This window comes from Bos taurus, chromosome 4, assembly GCF_002263795.3.
Source record: "Bos taurus isolate L1 Dominette 01449 registration number 42190680 breed Hereford chromosome 4, ARS-UCD2.0, whole genome shotgun sequence".
Classification (NCBI taxonomy): domain Eukaryota; kingdom Metazoa; phylum Chordata; class Mammalia; order Artiodactyla; family Bovidae; genus Bos; species Bos taurus.
The window spans coordinates 118,565,535-118,584,119 of record NC_037331.1 but is presented as its reverse complement, the minus strand read 5'-3'; the positions used below and the strand labels follow the sequence as shown (position 1 = coordinate 118,584,119).

The window sequence follows — 18,585 nt, the reverse complement described above, 5'->3', positions numbered from 1 at the left end:
GACCTAAGCGAGTCCTGCACGTCCACCTGTGCCAGGCAGCGTGCAGAGTGGGGTTCAGGCGGCCGTGGGTGGGGTCGGGGAGCTCTCTTCGTATTTTTATCAAATTAAAGAATCAACAGACTCTTCGTACTGCGTGCACGTGCAACGCTGAACAAAAGCAGCAGCTAAAATCGCCAGGGACGACGAGGGAGGGGACGTGGCGTTGGGTGGGAAGGCGGGGTCCCTGAGGAGCCCGCCCTGAGTGCTGGGCCCTGGGCCACCCGGAAAACACGCCCAGCAGAGGGAGGGGCTGAGAAAAGACTTAAACCCGAAAACCACCTGCCGGCAGAGCAGGAAGGACACCAGAGCACAGCAGGGCGGGGCCTCCCGGGGACCCAGTGGCTGACACTGCACCCCTCCTGCAGGGGGCTGGGCTGCCTGTGGTGGGCTGGGCGGCCCCAGAGGGCATCGTGTCCCAAATGGGGTGAAGTGGCAGCCAGGGCAGGGCCAGCGCGCGCAGGGGGGCCCGTCCACAGGGCATGGAGGCGCGGGTGCGGGGAGGCCAGGCTGCCCTGGTCTGTCCCCTGGTGTGACTGCCCCCCTCACCCGTCCCCTGGTCTGTCCCATCAGTCCTGCGTGCTTACATGCTGGGCTGAGGGTCCCCTCACCTCAGGAACCCTCCCCGTGTGTGTGTGTGTGTGTGTGTGTGTGTGTGTGTGTGTGTGTGTGTGTGTGTACAAGTGTGCACATACACAGGTCTGGGTCTGGGTGTGCTGTGTGCAGCCCCAGCGCCCCCTGCCGGCTGCACGGGGAGAGGGCTCAGCGGGTGTGGGGTCCCAGGGCAAGGCGGGCCGAAGGGTGGAGAGGCAGCCGGGCAGGCCTGTGCCCGCCAGGCACCACAGTGCCGCCTCCACGTCCTGGGTGCCTGGCATCATCCCCAAAGCGCAGCATGTGTGAGGCTCCTACCCTGGCACTCAGCAGCCGCAGCTCTGGCCCGGCCCCGCCCAGGCTGTGGGCTCCGCTCTCCCGGGGCGACAGGTACAATGTCTGTGCACGCGCGCCAGGCGGCTCCGCCGCGGCCGACTCTGTGACCCCATGGACTGTAGCCCCCGGGATTCTCCAGACAAGAAGACTGGAGTGAGCAGCCATCTCCTCCTCCAGGAGAGCTTCCCGACCCAGGGATCAAACACATCTCTCGTCTCCTGCACTGGGAAGTGGACTCTTTACCACTGGTGCCACCCCCGACCTTGGGCACTGGGCCCCGGGAGGCAGGCTCAAGCTGCACAGCCCCGGGCAGGGACCCTGAAAGGACCCCATCCTGCCGCATGCCGCCCCCCACCCGCAGGCGCTAACCTGTACCCTTCCCACAATGGCCCAGCCCCCTGAGGGTTCAGGGGGTCAAGCCTGGGGGGCCCCGGGGAGGGGGACGGGCCCACGAGGTCTGTCTGGATGTGGGGCTTCAGATCCTCATGTCGGGACAGGCCAGCTTCTTCTCCATGTGACACGTCATGACGAATGACCTTCCATCTGATCCATGAAAGGTAATAAAGCATCAATGTCTCGGCACACTCAGTTCACAGGCGCCGGCCCCCGTGTCCCCGCCTCCCGCCCCTCGCCTCTCCTGCCTGCCTGCACAGTGCCCAGGGCTGGGGCCCAGCCAACCGCCTTTCTGAGGGCGCTGGCGGGACGCAGACACCAGCCCCATGTGCTCCCAGAGATGGGGTCACCTGGAGAAACGAGGCGCTGAAGGCTGACTTTTCTGCTTGTCACCGCAGAGGAAAAGGGAATGGTGTTGCCTAAGGGCGACGGTGTTACAATCAAGGCACAAACGTCACAATGTGACGTCTGCTACCTGTGACATCAAACTGCTTACGTTAAACAAGGTTCTATAATTGTGTTTATAAACGTTGACATCACAAGCTTATTTACAGCCCTCATCAAAGCTGTGTAACCCTCCTGTGAAAACAAAGTCCAGGGTCCCCCGCTCTCCAACAGAGACCCTTCCTGAGTCGCAGAGGCCTAAAGGGAAGCAGCAGTCACCGGAGGAGCCGTCTTGCTCATAGACGCACAAGATAAACCGATGAAGCCCGACGCTCACAGACTCGGTTCACAGCGTGGCGGCTCAACGCTGAGATGCTGCGTGTGGCCCCAGGGAGGAAGGAGCTGGGCGGGGCCGCGCCCTGTGGGGTGGACGCGCCTCTGAAATGCTCCCTGCAAGATAGGCTGAGCAAACTCAAGCTTCACCTTGCGCCTTTTTTCTTGGTAAAAGCTCAAATCCTTGTTGGATTTCTTTTGGTTACCAAAAACAGGTGCTGAAGTGGGTCTGTCTTAGTGGGGGGAGACCGGTCTTTAATTGTCCCCATTTCACAGATAGGTAAGCTGAGGTGCAAAGCACTCAGGCCTAAGAGCTCGGCGAGTTTTCTGGAAGCAGAGGCCTCCGGCAGTCCGTGGCTCTCTGGGGCGCCAGGGGGTCCTGGCCAGCCCTGCCTCCTTCCTCTCAGCCCTCTCCCGACAGCCCACCTGCGCCTGCTGGTCACCGGCCTCGGTTGTCCACTCTGGCCACCACCGCGACGCTGGGAAGGAGCCTTTGGAAGCCCACAGCGGGCTCAGCGACTCACCGTTTGGGGAGTGGACGTTAACTCCTCCCAGGACAAACTCCAGGGACGTCTGCTGTTGTGTGTGGCAGACGAGGCTGTGTGATCCGGGACACCCTTCACTTCGCTACTGAAAGCCTTTCAGACCTGAAGCGGAGGGACTCGGGACAGGTGACTGAGACACCAGCGGAACACTAGCCTCAGCTTCTATCTTTCTGCATCACGGTAAGCCTTCAGCTGTTCTCCCGGGCACGAGCACAGACACACCAGCACGAAGCAGGAAGCCAGGACGACCAGGAAACGGCAGACAGGATGATGGACAAGGGCGAACCTTACTCGAGCGCTTCTTCTCAGTAATGTAACGCTAAGCCCTCGGGGACCCGGCAAGGTGGCAGCTGTCCCTGGCGAGCCTGGCTCTCCCAGGGCCTTAGCTGGAGGGGCTGCTGCAGGTCAGCCTTCTCGAAGCCTCGCTTGGGACATTTCAGACGCCAGGCGTCACCGTCTGGTGTATCAGATTCTGAACCACAGCCTGTTATTACCCTGTCTCCACTGATGACATTTAAACAATGCGATAAAGTGATGTTTAGAAGCCGTGGCTTTACTAGGGCAGAACAGAACCAATCACAATGATGTGGGGTATGAGTCGAACACAAACTTGGGAAAAAAATTTAATGTAAGTATTTAGCCATTGGAACATACAAATAAATAAATAAGCTCAGATTAGCCGAAGAAGAAAATCCAAGGAAGAGTAACTGCCCATTTCTCTTCAGTCCCAGATATTCCATTTCCGAAATACTGATAATATACAAGTCAATTAATACGTAAAGAAGACATAGAACATCCAACATAATACGACCTAAAATAAAAAAATAAAACCAAGGACAAACCCTAATTATTTATTTCTGCATATCAAGGCTACAAATAGCATTTAAACACTTAATTTATTCTTCAAATTAAGAAATTATACATTTTGTTTTGATAATGGTCATTGTCTTAAAAGTGTCATTCGGCTCCCCCACATTTAAAAGGATATTGCTAATTGTGGCCCGTCCCCCACGCCAGCCCAGAGCTCCAGTGACAGCGAACACCGGCCAGCACCCGCGTCCTCCGGCGACGCTCTCAGGCGCTCCTCTCGCCAGGTCCTGATAAAGTGCCAAATCCCGAGAGGACCGCCCCGCCCCGCCCCGCCGCGGCGCGCGCCCCGCCCGGCAGCACCCGGAAGGAGGGGGCGGGGCCGGGCCGCAGTGCAAAGGCGCAGCGCCACTTTGGTTCAAGTGACTCGGGAGGGGCTGCGGGCCTCCTCCCAAAGCATCGCTCACGCGGGTCGCACACGCACAGGAGCAGGACAGAGCCCCCCCCCCCCCAACACCCCGAAAGCTCTCCAGGCACGAGGTGGAGACAGAAAGGAAGAGAGTGAAGGACCCGCCTCACACACACCCACACACAGGAATGTCCAAACCATTACGATGCAGGTCAGCGGCAGATTGGAAACAAGCATGCTAGTCCCGTTCTGGGGAGATGGCTTAAAAAACACAAATAAAATATTACCATTGTTATCTATTTTCCAACCTAACCACTTTGGGAAAAGGCAGCAGGAAAAAAAAAAAAGCCTGTAGTTTTAACAATGAGGCTTGTAAACAATTCAACCACACGAGAAGCAGTGGCCCACGTCTCCCCAGAGGCCCGAGTCTCTGCAGATGGGAGCTGGGTCGGAGCAGTGGCCCCCCTCCCCAGGCGCCGGGTCGCCAGCTTGGGGGGCTCATCTGCAGCAGAGCCAAAACTTCATCTTTGGTTAATTTCACTGAGTTGCCACCAGTCTTAAAACTGTGCTCTTCTTGGCAAAATTACTATGTTAGCCACGTGGCATGTAACATTTGTTATTTTAAGTTATTTGAAAAGCAACGTCCATCTCAATACGTGAGCACAACTTAATAAATCACTTAAAAATGCAGGAAGGGGTGGCGGGGAGGGACCCGGGAGAGCTAGGAGTCCAGCGCGAGCGCCCTGCTGGCTGGGGGCGCACGGAGGCCAGGCCATCTCCGCAGAGGGTGGGCCACGGCCACCCTGGGGTCAGCTCAGCTCGAAGCCCGCGGCACACTCGATGGCGTAGAGGAGCTTGCTCCGCAGCAGCGCCTCGTCCTGGAACTCGGGGAGCTTCAGCAGGTTCATGCAGGTGCTGGCTGTGGGCAGCCGCTCCAGGTCGGAGCCCCCGTTGTGGATGCAGAACGCGGGGTACAGCTCCTGCAAGACAGCGGGCACACGGCGGTCACCAGGCACGGCCTGCAGGGAGCCTTTCAGACTCGGGCAGATGCGGCGGCTGTTCTCACCTGTCCCCACGGGGACACCCACTCTTTCACTGCCCTCAAACCTGCTCCAAATTTCTACCCGATACTGTGTCTGGGCTTCAGGCATCAAAAAGGACAGAACAGCGTGAGCACATGGGGCACAGAGTCCTTCTGGTGGAAAGGCCTCTAAAGCTTTTGTTTTTTTGCCTTTTAAAAATTAGTTTAAAATTTTAAAAGGTACAGGGTGAAGAGCTGAATGCATAAATAAGCCTCTTTGCTGAAAACATGGGAAGGGCCCTCTCCAAGTGAACCACAAAGGGACCCGGGAGCAGGGCGAGGCGGCAGTGTCAGTCAAGGAGAAAGGGCGGCCCCTCTCAACACGGGACGCTGGGTGCTGGGGGCACACTCACAGAGGGCGGTGCTCCCAGTGTCTTAGAACCACGGGGAGTGTCCTGGTGGGCCAGTGGTTAAGGCACGAGCTCCCAATGAAGGGGACGGGGGTTCAAACTCTAGGTGGGGAATCAAGATCCCATGTGGCGTGGCCAGAAAAAAAAGGCAGGGGGAGAAATCTTAAATGGTTTTCAGAAATGTCACAGTAAATTACTGGTGCTGTTGTGCTAGAATCGCTGTAGTGTTACATGTAACTACTACATGAGAATTACATATAACTTACTGTAAGATCCTAGAATTTACCAGAGCAAGCAAATGAACTATTAATAATAAGAGCCAAGATTAATCACTGGTAAAAAGAGATCCAAACATAAAATCAAAGAAATAAAAACCTCACACACCTGAATGTCAGTTGGAAAAAGTAGTGTGAGCATTGATGAATTTTTCTCTCAAGAAGACAGCGCCCATGTCCCAGCTCTGTGCACTGGCAAGGCCTGGACACACTGACCTCTGGCGACGAGCAGCCCGAGGGCCCAGCCCTGCCCTCTACCAACCTGGCCTCCAGGACAGGAACCAGGGCCTCTTGGAAAACATGTGATCCAGACACTGGCCAGGAGATGTCAAGCAAGAGTCACCATCCTTTCACAGCAGGAAGCAAGAAGCCACCCACAGCGGCTTGGGTCCTATTTACAGACCCAGAGCCCACTGCCCACTCGCAGGTGGGACACGGAAGATCAAAGGGAGGGGGTGCCATGGACTGAAACACAGCAAACGCTAGAGGTTGAGAATGACAGGAAAACGGAAATGTACTAGCTGTCCTTAGAACGCAAGCTATCCCCCTCAATAACTGGTAAATGAGGAACAGTCAAGATTTACTCCATCTTTTCTGTAACAGCAGTCCTCAGGGCAACCTAAGAGCTGATGAGAAAAAATAGTTTTTTTTTAATAGAGAAATCAGCTAAGAAAGGAAGAAAGGATACATCGGAACACGGGCGTTTTAAGGCCAGTGAAGGATGGTCTGGGCGGGGACCGTGCACAGGGGCGGTGCAGCTCCTTGGCGCCAGGACGCCCACGGCGGGGCCAGGCAGAGCAGTCACAGGGATTGTTTTCTCTCATAACTAACCACAACTCTCAACTTTCTATAATGAAAACATTAATTTTGTTACAAGGAAAAACATGACTAGCATAAAAAATAATTACCTACTAACCACTGTCGAGGAAAACAGAACAAGACTGGAGTGCCGCTCCTGCCCAGACGGGGACTCAGAGCACCGGTCACACCGCGGGCGCCTGAGCAGCCGAGAGCATGCCTCACCTGGGCTCTGTCACCTGCATGCCGAGTGCAGCACACACTTGACGACGTGGGCAGCGCTGAGCGTGAGCGCGGCCCACACACTGCTCTGCTCCATCTCTGTGTGCTGCTCCGCTGGCAAACAGAAACCGCATCTCAGCGAGCTCCGTAGCAGGCAACGGGTGCTAGAACCACTGTCTTTCCCCTAATTATAATTCATGTGCCACTTTAAATGCCGCTTAAGATGTTTCAATAGAAACCAAAAGAGGAACAGAAAGAATATTTGTTACATTTATTACTTAGCACTCTGAAGATGTTGAGGGAAACAATTTTCTCAAATGCTTGAATGTATTAAAAACACATTTCTGAAACAGAAGGATCGCTGTACACACAGTGTTCAATGTAAAGTCTGAAATACGTTTTGCAGACACATGCCACATTTTACTGTTTCTTTCATAATGCTAATTAAATTTCCTACTTGGAGTCTCAGAACCTAAAAAATGAAGTTCTTCATTGAAATCTGAGTCAAGGGCACCATTCTGTGCATAATTAAGCAGAGTACAACGGGAATTTGCATTAATTCAGAGTGAGAAAAATCATCAATTTATTATGAGGCCTGATGGCAACTGAACAATTTTCTACAGCACTTTAATGATTTCTGTGTCTGTAACAGTCACATTCATTAAGCATATTAAGCTTTAATTAGCTTCAGCAGATTCTGCTCTTCTTCCAGGTCACGTGCGGCCACCCGGGCTGCTGAGGGCGCCTCAGCCAGGATGCATCCTCTGCTTTCGAGTCTGAGTCCGCCGCCCCGCCAGCAGGCACCCTGAGCCAACCGGAGCACATGCCTCACAGCGCTTTCCCCAGATCGGAGTCTAAGGATGATGTCAGAAGCGCCGGAAAACGCTTGAATTAACCTCACACTGAAAAAACCCCTGAAATAGGACGACTATTTCATGGCTTTCAAAAAATCACTTTTCATGGTATAATGATAACTCAGTTATGATTATACGGGATCATCAACAGGTGACCAGAGAATTTTAACCGCAATTCTACTCGGGACTTGAAATGCTAATGCAAGTCCCTCAGCTTTCCCACCCCCAAACCTGCGACACGCCAACCGGCTCCTCCACTGGCCAGACCATCCAGACTCTTCAAGCCAGACTCCCCATTTCTACCGAAGCGAAGGCCTTCCACTCAGCTCTCTGATGCAGCAGGTCCTCCAAACCTCCCTTCCTGAAACCACACTCAGTTTTCTTCCAGGTTTAGTGTGGTTTTTGAAACTGGAAGACTATAAGCTTTGTCTAAAACTATAAGCTTTGTCTTTCCTTATAAATGTTACTCACAAAATTATCTAATCATACTAAAATCTTAATACATAAGAATTTAACTCATGTGACTGTATCACTAGACAATAAAAACTTCTGATCGATGGAAAGCTTTTTATATTAACTCCATTTATATGAGCCACTGGGCACATTTCATCTGCATTCTTCCTGCTCTTTAAATCCCTCCTACACAGCAAGATTTCCAGACTTCACTACAAGCATGCGGCTGCTGCTGCTAAGTCGCTTCAGTGGTGTCTGACTCTGTGCAACCCCATGCACAGCAGCCCACCAGGCTCCTCTGTCCCTGGGATTCTCCAGGCAACAAGACTTCTCCAATGCATGAAAGTGAAAAGTGAAAGTGAAGTCGCTCAGTCGTGTCTGACTCTTGGTGACCCCATGGACTGCAGGTAGGCTCCTCCGTCCATGGGGTTTTCCAGGCAAGCACACTGGAGTGGGTGCCATCGCCTTCTCCACACCACAAGCCTGAGATGAACCAAAAGGCACAGATGTGCTTCTTTCAGGTTGCTGCCCGCTTTTCACATCTGGTTCTGCAGATCAGGGCTCAAACCCATCAAGTCGGTCCATCCGTTTCTTTGGAGAAGAGGGCGGCGTATATCCCAAGCCAGAAGCATCACTAAGTCTCCCTGCAATTCTACTTGAGACTTCAAACGCTGATACAGGTCCCTCAGCTTTCCCATCCCCCAAACCTGTGACCCCTGTCTGGTGTCTGGCTTGGACACAGCAGTTTTCCTCCAACTCAGCCCGAGTGCTTTCCTTCTAACACCTGCGTTTCCTCTTTGCGTGTTCACTGCTCTGGCACTTCAGCCTGCTCTCACTGCTATGCTTTATGACTGTCCACATTAACTTTGTGTTCTATTATCTGCTAAACACAGTTGGTTCTGGCTGTCCTGTTTTGCAGGCTTTATTTTCTCCCTCTGAGAATTTGGAAGACAGAGAAGGGATTTCAGTTCTGCTAGTATCACTGAGCAATATTATTCACTAATTGCTTACACTTGTGTCTTTATTATTCACTGCTCCCCCACCTCCTGTGGAAACAGAATCACTGCACCTGTGCCACAGCTCGCGCCCATGTCTCTACTTCCCTGTTCCGGTTCTTTATTTTATCTGGCTTCAACGGGTCTTAAGCGTTAGCAGCACACGGGAGCCTTTGTTGCGGCACATGGGCTTAGCTGCCTTCGGACATGTGGGGTCTTAGCTCCCCAACCAGGGATCGAACGCTTGGCCCCTGCATTGCAAGGCGGATTCCCAAGCACTGGACAACCAGGGATGTTCCCGCTTCTCTTGTTCTGGGACACTCTTTGGGACACTGTATTAAGCTATTAATGTCAATTAAAAAAATTTTTTAAGTGTAATTCACATACTATAACATTTACTCATTTAAATGTAGTTTAAATTCTACTTCAGAATGCTGCCAGTTCTCCCCCAAAGTTCTCCATTTCCAGCCCCTTTAAAGATGTTTTGTGTAAAAGGAACCACACAACCTCCTGTGTCTCACTCCTTCACTGACCACGTTCTCAATGCTCACACACAGGGCATCTGCATCAGCAATCCATCCCGTTTAATTTTTGAATATACCCCACTGCCTCGACAGACCACATTCTCTTTCTCCATGAGCAGCTGTGGGCTGCTGCAGTTCTGTGAGTGCTGTGTGAACACGTGAGGGTGTCTGTCTTGAGCACACATGTCCTGAGGTGGAACTGCTCCCACTGCACAGAGGGACATTCTCGGATGATGTGACTGGACCGCTGAAGACAGCACAGACTCAGCGAACCGGCCCCGAAACACAACGTGTGGCCTCAGCCTGGAGTCCAGACGGGGGAGCGCGAGGTCCACGGAGGCCGCCGCAGGCTGGAGCCATTGCAGGCGCCCTCGATGCCTGAGGGGGGTGCAAACAGGCGGCCGGCCCCCTCCCCGAGCTGATTTGGGGTCTGGGTGAGCCCTGCCAATGTGTATGTGTGACAAGTTCTCGGGTGGTGCTGAAGCTGCTGGTCTCAGGATCATACTTGTGAACCAGATGATTAGATAATCTCAATCTATCACTGCACACTCCTTATCTTTGATAATTTAACTGTGATTATTAAGAAAGATTGGTGTTGCAATTAAAATGTGCAGAAACATGGTATTTTCAACTTCCTCCCAAATGATTCCGAAAAGAAATACATGAATACAGAATGAGGAAACAAATGTGACACAATGTTAACAACTGGTCCATGTGGGCTGGTGCAGCCCTTCTACACACTGTAAGCAATTTCAAAGTGAAATAACTGACGTGTAACTCATCAATGAAAGGTTACTAGCAGGCGAATGTCAACCTGTGAGCTTCACAAGCACACCCATGTACCTGCTCCCCTAACTCGGCATCACGTCACGTTATACACAACCGCTGTCTTTCTCTTTGTTAAACCTAGCTTCGTTTCTTTTACTATAAATAACGAAAACCCAAGCTGTCCCATGACCAATTTCAAGTGATAAGAATACTCAGTTTACGAGATCAACGTGAACTACCAGAAACGACAGTGAGGCCAAGTAACGTGAAGTGAAGTAACCGAGAAGCAGTGAGGAAGGTCAGCTTCCGCTCTCCTGCCACTCCTGCAACAGACCTGCGAGCACGCGGAGCCCGCGTCCTCTTCAGCTGGGAAGGGAGAGCAGCCTGCGCCGCACAGACCCCAGGACGGGTGACGGGCATCAGGGTCAGCCCGCCCACTGCAGTGTCTGCTCACGCTTAAGCCTCGTCACAGTGGCACCCCAGCAATGTGTCAGGACTGTGAACGCAGGAAAAACCCAAATAAGACCAGCTCCAGGTACACAGATAACAGCCAATCCTTCAGTGACCAAGTCGAAACACTGGGTTAATGAGGCTACAGACACAGGGAAAAGTAACAGCCTGGGCACTCTGACCGCTGCAGTAAACACTGTTCCCTGAAAACGACGTGTGGCCCTGGCTCACTCGGCCCCTACTGCCCCTCCCCACCCCACCGCTGGGCCCCGAGCCTGGGTACCTTAAACCCCAAGAGGGGGGGCCGGGAGCAGCTGGTCACAAACTTGAGCAGTTTGCGCTTCTCCTCGTCCGTGAAGCCCTCCACGACTCTCCAGAAGACCTTGATCACGGGGTGCTCGGCAGAGTAGCCTCCTAGGACAAAGAGGAAGACATCTTCAGGAAAAACAAGGTCAGTGCAGAATCGGGGCTCTCCCAAAGGCACTGGAGCAGCTCCGCTCCGTCGTGCCGGGCCAGGGAGGGGCAGAGGCTTGTGGCTCAAAGCCAACCCTGTCCTGGGGGACGATGGGCAAGGATGCAGGGGACAGAAGGATAAAGCACTGGAGGCCAGAGTGAGGAACAAACAAGATGCACTCTGGCAGCAAGACGTGCTGCCAAGGACCTGAGCTTCCAGAGCTCTGCGAGGAGCTGAGCTTCGGCTTCGGCTGGGGAGCAAACCCTACGTAACCCAGGACTTGCCTGACAATCACGCACCTAGAAACGAAGACTCACTGGGATCTTTAACACAGCGAGTTATTTCACCAACACATCTTAGCATGTAAATTTATCACCCGTCCTTCTGACAACAAGGTACAGACCATGGATACCAACCAACCCCGGCACTCGATTAGACCAATGCTCTGAAGAGTAATACCTGCTACTTACAACTTTTAATCTAGTTAAGTGCTTCCTAAAACTAAAATAATTGCTATATATTGTTCCCTCACTGTTAATATACTACAGAAATATCATCAATGAAGTATCTTAAGTGTATTAATTGGCACCAAAATGAATATGGTGATATTTTAAACCTATTTACTGGAATAGGAACAGTTAAGATCGTTAAAGGTAAATGCTATCAGTGCAGACAGGATAACGCAAACAGGCCAAGACCACTTCTGGGCAAGGAAAGGCTGGACTGGTGGGGAGGACAATGTGACCTTAGGTATTATCTCCCTGGACATAAACATCAGAGTTCCAATTTAGAGAAATACAAACGAGTAATTACCGAAAGGTGGATATAGGCACATGTTTACATACATATCCGTTTCCAAAGCCTTCTCAAAAGTGACCCTGGAGGAACGGTGGGGCGATGGCCCTCAACAGAACAGAGGGCTCCGGGTAGATGAGCCTGGACAGGTTTTGTTAGTTGTGGTACAAGACACACCATAGCATCCACCATTTAAGCTCCTTTCAGGTGTGTGAGTCCACGCAGGCTGCGGGACTGCCAGCGCCCTCTCCCGCCCAACACTCCCATCCTCCCAGGCAGACACGCCCACGACCACGGGGCAGGACTGCCCATGCTCTTCCCAGCCCCTGGTGACTCCAGTCCAGTGTCTAGGAACCTGACTCTTCTAGGTATTTCATGTGAGTCCTACAACATACATCCTCTGTGTCTGTCATTATTCCACTTATCATAATGCTTTCAAGAGTTCACCCACACTGAAGCCTGTACTTGAACGTCATTCCTTTAAGACTTAATGAAAGTCCCACCCTATGTCTATAGCACACTTCCTTATCTATCATCTCGGTGGATACTGGGGTTATTTCCAGCTTCTGGCTCTTGTGACAATGTCTTGTGAACACTGGTGTTTTGGCCCCTGCCACCATACAGGACTTAGGAGCAGAATTGTTGGTTTACAGAGTAATTCTACACTGAGCTTTCTGGGAACCACCGTCTTCCACAGCTGCTACTTCATGCGCCCACCAGCAATGAATGAGGGCTCCAGTTTCACCACTTGCTCACCAGCACTTGTCTTCAGCCTGTGCGCCTCTCCCCTGGGCTCTGGTTTTCATTTCCCTAGTGGTTGGTCCGCTGAACATCTTCTGGAGCATACTGGCCTCTGGGACTATCTTCTTTGGCAAAGGTCTACTCATGCCCTTTGCCCACTGTTGAATCAGCCTGTCTGCCTATTGAGCTGTAAGGGTTCTTTACGCATTGTAGGTGCCAGACCTCACCAGATACATGATTTCCAAGGGTTTTCTCCCATTCCAAAGGCTGTCTTTTCACTTTCTTAATAATGTTCTCTGATGCATAAGTCTAATTTTGATGAAGTTCCATTTATTTACCTGTCCTTTTTCTGGTCATGCTTTCGGTGTCATATCTAAGAACTTACTGCCAAATCCAAGGTCACGAGGAGTTATCCCTATGTTCTTCTAAGACTTTTATGGTTTTAGGTACTAAGGTTCTTGAGTCATTTTGAGTTAATTTTTGTATATGGTGTGACTTGTGGGTACAGCATCATTCTTATGCAAAAATCCAGTTGTTCTACAATTTTTATATAACCTGGAAACTTTTCCAAAGAAATTCTACATTTTACATTGCTACCAGTCAAGCGAGTTCAAATTTCTTCACATATTAACACTGAGTATTGCTATCTTTTTGATAAATCATTCTAGTGGATATGTAGTAGTATTGCACTACAATTTAATTTGCATTTCTTTAATGATTAATAGTGTTCATGTGCTTATTTGCTTACCAAATACTTGTATATATCTTAAGTGAAACACTTTTATTTTTTTCCCATGTTTTAAAAACCAATTATTTATCGTACTATTAAGTTGCAGAAGTTCTTGATATATAATGTGTACAAAGGAACAGAAGCCATTATTAGATACATTACTTGAAAATATTTTCTCTTAACCTGTGGCTTGCTTTTTCACTTTTTTGATGGTATTTTTTGAAGCACAAAATCTTTAATTTTGAGGATGTCCAAATTTCTACCCATTTCTTTTTTCTAGACCATGCTCTTCGTGTACAACTAAAAACTCTGCCTAGTCCAAAAGTCATGAGAACTTTCTCCTATGTTCTTCCAGAAGTGTTACAGTTCTAGCTTTTAACTGCAGGCCTCATCCTGTTGAACTCACCTCTGCACACTGTGTGAGGTCAAGGTCTAAGCACTTCTTTTTCAAGTGCACACTATTCCAGCACTGCTGAGCTGCTGAAAGTCACTGGCTGTAAATCTAAGGATTTGTTTCTGTTTCCCCATTACTTTCCATCAACCAGTATGCCTATCCTTGTGACAATTCCATGATGTCTTTTTTAAAAATTACTATTACATATTTTTGTCTGTGCTGGGTCTCTGCTGCTGCACACAGGCTTTCTCTGACCACAGAGTGGGGCCTCCTCTCTAGTTGCAGAGCATGGGGTCTAGGGTGTGTAGGCTTCAGCAGTTGTGCACAGGCTCAGTCGCTGCATGGCATGTGAAATCTTCCTGGACCAGGGACTGAACTGGATGTCTGCTGTATTGGCAGGCAGATTGTTTACTACTGAGCCACCAAGGAAGCCCCTATCAGTTCAGTTCAGTCGCTCAGTTGTGTCCGACTCTTTGCGACCTCATGAACTGCAGCCCGCCAGGCCTCCCTGTCCATCACCAACTCCTGGAATTCACCCAAACTCATGTCCACTGAGTCGGTGATGCCATCCAACCATCTCATCCTGTTGTCCCCTTCTCCTCCTGCCTTTAATCTTTCCCAGCATAAGGGTCTTTTCCAATGAGTCAGTTCTTTGCATCAGGTGGCCAGAGTACTGGAGTTTCAGCTTCAGCATCAGTCCTTCCAATGAATATTCAGAACTGATCTCCTTCAGAATGGACTGGTTGGACCTCCTTGCAGTCCAAGGGACTCTCAAGAGTCTGGAGAAGACAGAAGACACCGCAGTTCAAAAGCATCAATTCTTCAGCACTTTCTTTATAGTCCAGCTCTCACATTCATACATGACTACTGGAAAATCATAGCCTTGACTAGATGGACCTGTGTTCGCAAAGTAATGTCTCTGCTTTTTAATATGCTGTCTAGGTTGGTCATAGCTTTTCTTTCAAGGAGCAAAAGTCTTTTAATTTCATGCCTGCAGTCACCATCTGCAGTAATTTTGGAGCCCAAAAAGATAAAAGACTCTCACTGTTTCCATTGTTTCCCCACCTATTTGCCATGAAGTGATGGGACTGGATGCCATGATTTTAGTTTTCTGAATGCTGAGTTTTAAGCCAAACTTTTCACTCTCCTCTTTCACTTTCATTAAGATGATCTTTAGTTCTTTGCTTTCTGCCATAAGGGTGGTGTCATCTGCGTATCTGAGATTATTGATATTTCTTCCAGCAATCTGGATTCCAGCTTGTGTTTCATCCAGCCCGGCATTTCGCATGATGTACTCTGCATGTAAGTTAAATAAGCAGGGTGACAATATACAGCCTAGATGTACTCTTTTCCTGACTTGGAACCCGTCTGCTGTTCCACGTCCAGTTCTAACTGGTGCTTCTTGACCTGCGTACAGTTTTCTTAGGAGGCAGGCAAGGTGGTCTGGTATTCCCATCTCTTTAAGAATTTCCCAGTTTGTTGTGATCCACACAGTCAAAGGCTTTGGCGTAGTGAATAAAGCAGAAACAGATGTTTTTCTGGAACTCTCTCGCTTTTTCTATGATCCAACAAGTGTTGGCAATTTGATCTCTGTCTTTTCTAAATCCAGCTTGAACATCTGGAAGTTCACGTACTGTTGAAGCCTGGCTTGGAGAATTTTGAGCGTGACTTTGCTAGTGTGTGAGATGAGTGCAATTGTGTGGTAGTGTGAACATTCTTTGGAAGCCCCTATAGTAAGTTTTAAATCAGTGTTAGTCCTTCAACTTTGTTCCTACAAAACGTTTTGACTATTTTAGGTCCTTAACATTTTCATTTAAATTTAAAAATCAGTCCGTTGACGTTTACCAAAAAAACCCTTAAAATGCTAGAATAACAGACTATGATTAAGGAAAAGACACCAAAATAATGGTAGTTGTTTGAAGAAGAATTTTTTTCTTTTTCTTTTTCATTGCCCTCAAGTATGTGAAGTGCAGGTAATGGGGCTTCCTGGTGCTCCAGCGGCTATGCCTCCTGGCGCCCACTGCAGCCACACCACTCTGCGCTCACCTCTGGTCAGCGAGGGCTGCTCTCTGTCGTGCTGCATGGGCTTCTCACTGCTGTGGCTTCTCTGGTTGTGACACAGGGACCTCAGCAGTTGTGGAGCACGGGCTAAGTTGCTCCACAGCATATAGGACCTTCCCAGCTCAGGGACTGAACCCATGTCCCCTGCAATGGCAGGCAGATTCTTATCCACCTCACCACCAGGGAAGTTAAACTTTTGCTAATGGTCTCTTTTTTTGGGGGGTGGGGGGGAGGTTTAGCACTGTTTTTCAAAGCAGAAGACTGGACACAACCCAATGGCCACAAGGAGAGGCTTAAGAGGGCTTCCCACGCGGCACTAGTGGTAAAGAACCCGCCTGCCAGGGCAGGAGACATTAAGAAAATGAGGTTTGATCCCTGGGTCGCGAAGATCTCCTAGAGGAGGAAATGGCATACTCCACTATTCTTGCCTGGAGAATCCCATGGACAGAGGAGCCTTGTGGACTATGGTGCACACTGTCACAAAGAGGTAAGACTGAAGTGACTTAGCACAGCACGCAGTGGCGTAACAGGATACGCTATGAGAGAAAAAACGAAGGATGCAGCATCGTATGCACAAAGAAAACAAGAATGGAGTTTGCACTTGTGTGTAAACATGTAAAGATGCCAAGCACAGTGGTTATTCATAGTGGGCACGGGCAGGGGAGGAAATAGGAACAGGAAGTGGATTTCACTGTATCCTCATATTGCCTGGGTGTTAAACCATGTGAACTGCCCATATAAAGAAGAACATTAGAATTACTTTGGAAATGTGACCATGGATAACATATTCAGGAATAATAAACAAGTAGTGATAACATACCTGAATAGTTTGTAAAGGATTTTAGGTCCTCCAGACTTATGGGAACTTGTGCACCAGAAATCAATACCTAAAAAAAAAGTTCACGTTATAAAACTTGAGATGGATTTTAAGAAAGATTTTCATGTCAGGAAACAACTGTGTCCCCAAACACAAGAAGTGGACCTGGATCTCCTGCTGGTCGAACATCCGCAGCCACTCCAGGCTCACCACGTTGGCCAGGCCCTGCCGGAACGCCAGGCAGTGCGGGCGGATCTGCCGGTTCAGCCGGTAGTCGGCCACCAGGTGGATGTACGCAATGCGATTGGCACTGGTCACCGGGATGTCCTTCCCACCAGATTTCAGTTCAACTACCTGTGGATTTAAAACAGGAGTTGGAAACGTCTCTTGAGTATAGCCACAGGGCAAAACAAGAGCAAGAAACGCTTGCTTCAAGGGAATTTGACTCTGTTGTTCCACACATGAACATTTTAGTGAAAAGTGTGTAACCAGCGCACGTGGCCTCACAGACAGGAAGAGTCCTCTGACGGGGCTCTCCAGAGCTCAGCATCCTACTCTGTGTCTAGGCTCACAAACCATCCCCACTTTCTGCAAAGTCCTGAGGCTCAATGTTACAATGCAACCATGGCATTTCATTACAAAAGAAATTAGAGATCACAAAGGGCAAAGATATGAACCAAACGATCAGCAAAGGTCAGAAGGGCTTCACTGTGGAGAAAAGGCAATGTAAGGAATTAATGCCGTAGAGACGGGGACTCGTGTGTACAGGCAGCAGACACCTACTCTGGATCTCTATGACTACTGCTCAGTTGTGTGCGACTCTTTGTGACCCCATGAACCGCAGCACGCCAGGTCTCCCTGTCCATCACCAACTCCTGGAGTTCATCCAAACTCATGCATGGCCTTTGAGTCTGTGATACCATCCAACCATCTCATCCTCTGTTGTCCCCTTCTCCTGCCCTCAATCTTTCCCAGCATAAGGGTCTTTTCAACTAAGTCGGCTCTTCCCATCAGGTGGCTGTACAGTACTGCAGATATGATACAGAGGGCAGTGATCATCATCAGGCACACTGGTTAGTCCATTTCTGATGCACCTGCAGGCATCTTACACAACTTGTGCATCGCTGCACAGGGACACACGTTCTCCGGTGGAGGGCAGGGTCAGGACCCCGCGGGGCGTCCCTGGGGTACAGCAGGGAGGAGCCGGACTTGGGCGCCCTGCCCCTATTTCAGTATGTGCCACCGAGGTGTCCCTCGGCCCCCAAAGCACGCTGTCATCAATGAGGTGGTGACACGTGCCTTGTCCATCCTGGGGCTGGGACTACGTGAATTCACACAAGTAAAGCTGACTGACGAAACTCCACAGATGACCAGAGACACGTCCGCCTGACTTACAACGGCAGACTTGTAGAACCCTGGTCTGCTGTTGCTCACTCTCAGGGACAGGGCACGGGGGCCGCTGCCAGCGCGGTACGGCGAGCGGCGGGGTGGGGGTGGGGGGGCGGCGCGCGCCTGCGGGAGGGCGGAGGAGCGCTCGACCCTGCCCGCACCACGGCCGGAGCCGGAGCCGTTGTATTCCAGGGGCAGTGCAAACACGCCAACTCCCTCTGACCACCTCCCCTTTAAAAAAAATTATCGCTTTACAGAAAAGGTACTTTAGAAGCTGCTGAAAGCTCTACCTAAACGCTCCTGTGGGAAGGTTACACAGCCCTGTGTGGTCAAAGCCGCCCGCAGGGTCTGACGACACTTCAAGGTTCCAGATTCGCGCTCTCAGCACCCGAAGTGCGAGGTCTGACAAGGCGCAGGGTGGGGGCAGGGGGCCGCCTCCGACAGCCCGCTGTCACCCGAGCCGCGGCGCTGGCTGCTCTGGGTCACCGCTGAGACAGCCTGGATCACAGGCAGGCAGGTACTAAACGGGGTGGTGCCCGTGGTCTGGAACACAGACGCCCCTCCAGCCCCGTCACCAGCAGCATTTCCTGCAACTTTAAA

At 50.6% G+C, this 18,585-nt stretch overlaps 1 protein-coding gene across 1 annotated transcript in view; it reads right to left on the bottom strand.

Moving 5' to 3' along the window:
• Positions 1-3,211: 3,211 nt before the first annotated feature.
• The window catches only part of UBE3C (ubiquitin protein ligase E3C), a 115,481-nt gene continuing 100,107 nt past the window's right edge, over positions 3,212-18,585 (bottom strand). The window contains exons 20-23 of the mRNA NM_001192188.3: positions 16,762-16,950; positions 16,600-16,666; positions 10,888-11,018; positions 3,212-4,814 (exon numbers count right to left, since the gene is read on the bottom strand). Coding sequence (NP_001179117.2) covers positions 4,644-4,814; positions 10,888-11,018; positions 16,600-16,666; positions 16,762-16,950 — 558 coding nt within the window. The 3' untranslated portion in view covers positions 3,212-4,643. The remainder of the gene's footprint in view (positions 4,815-10,887; positions 11,019-16,599; positions 16,667-16,761; positions 16,951-18,585) is intronic.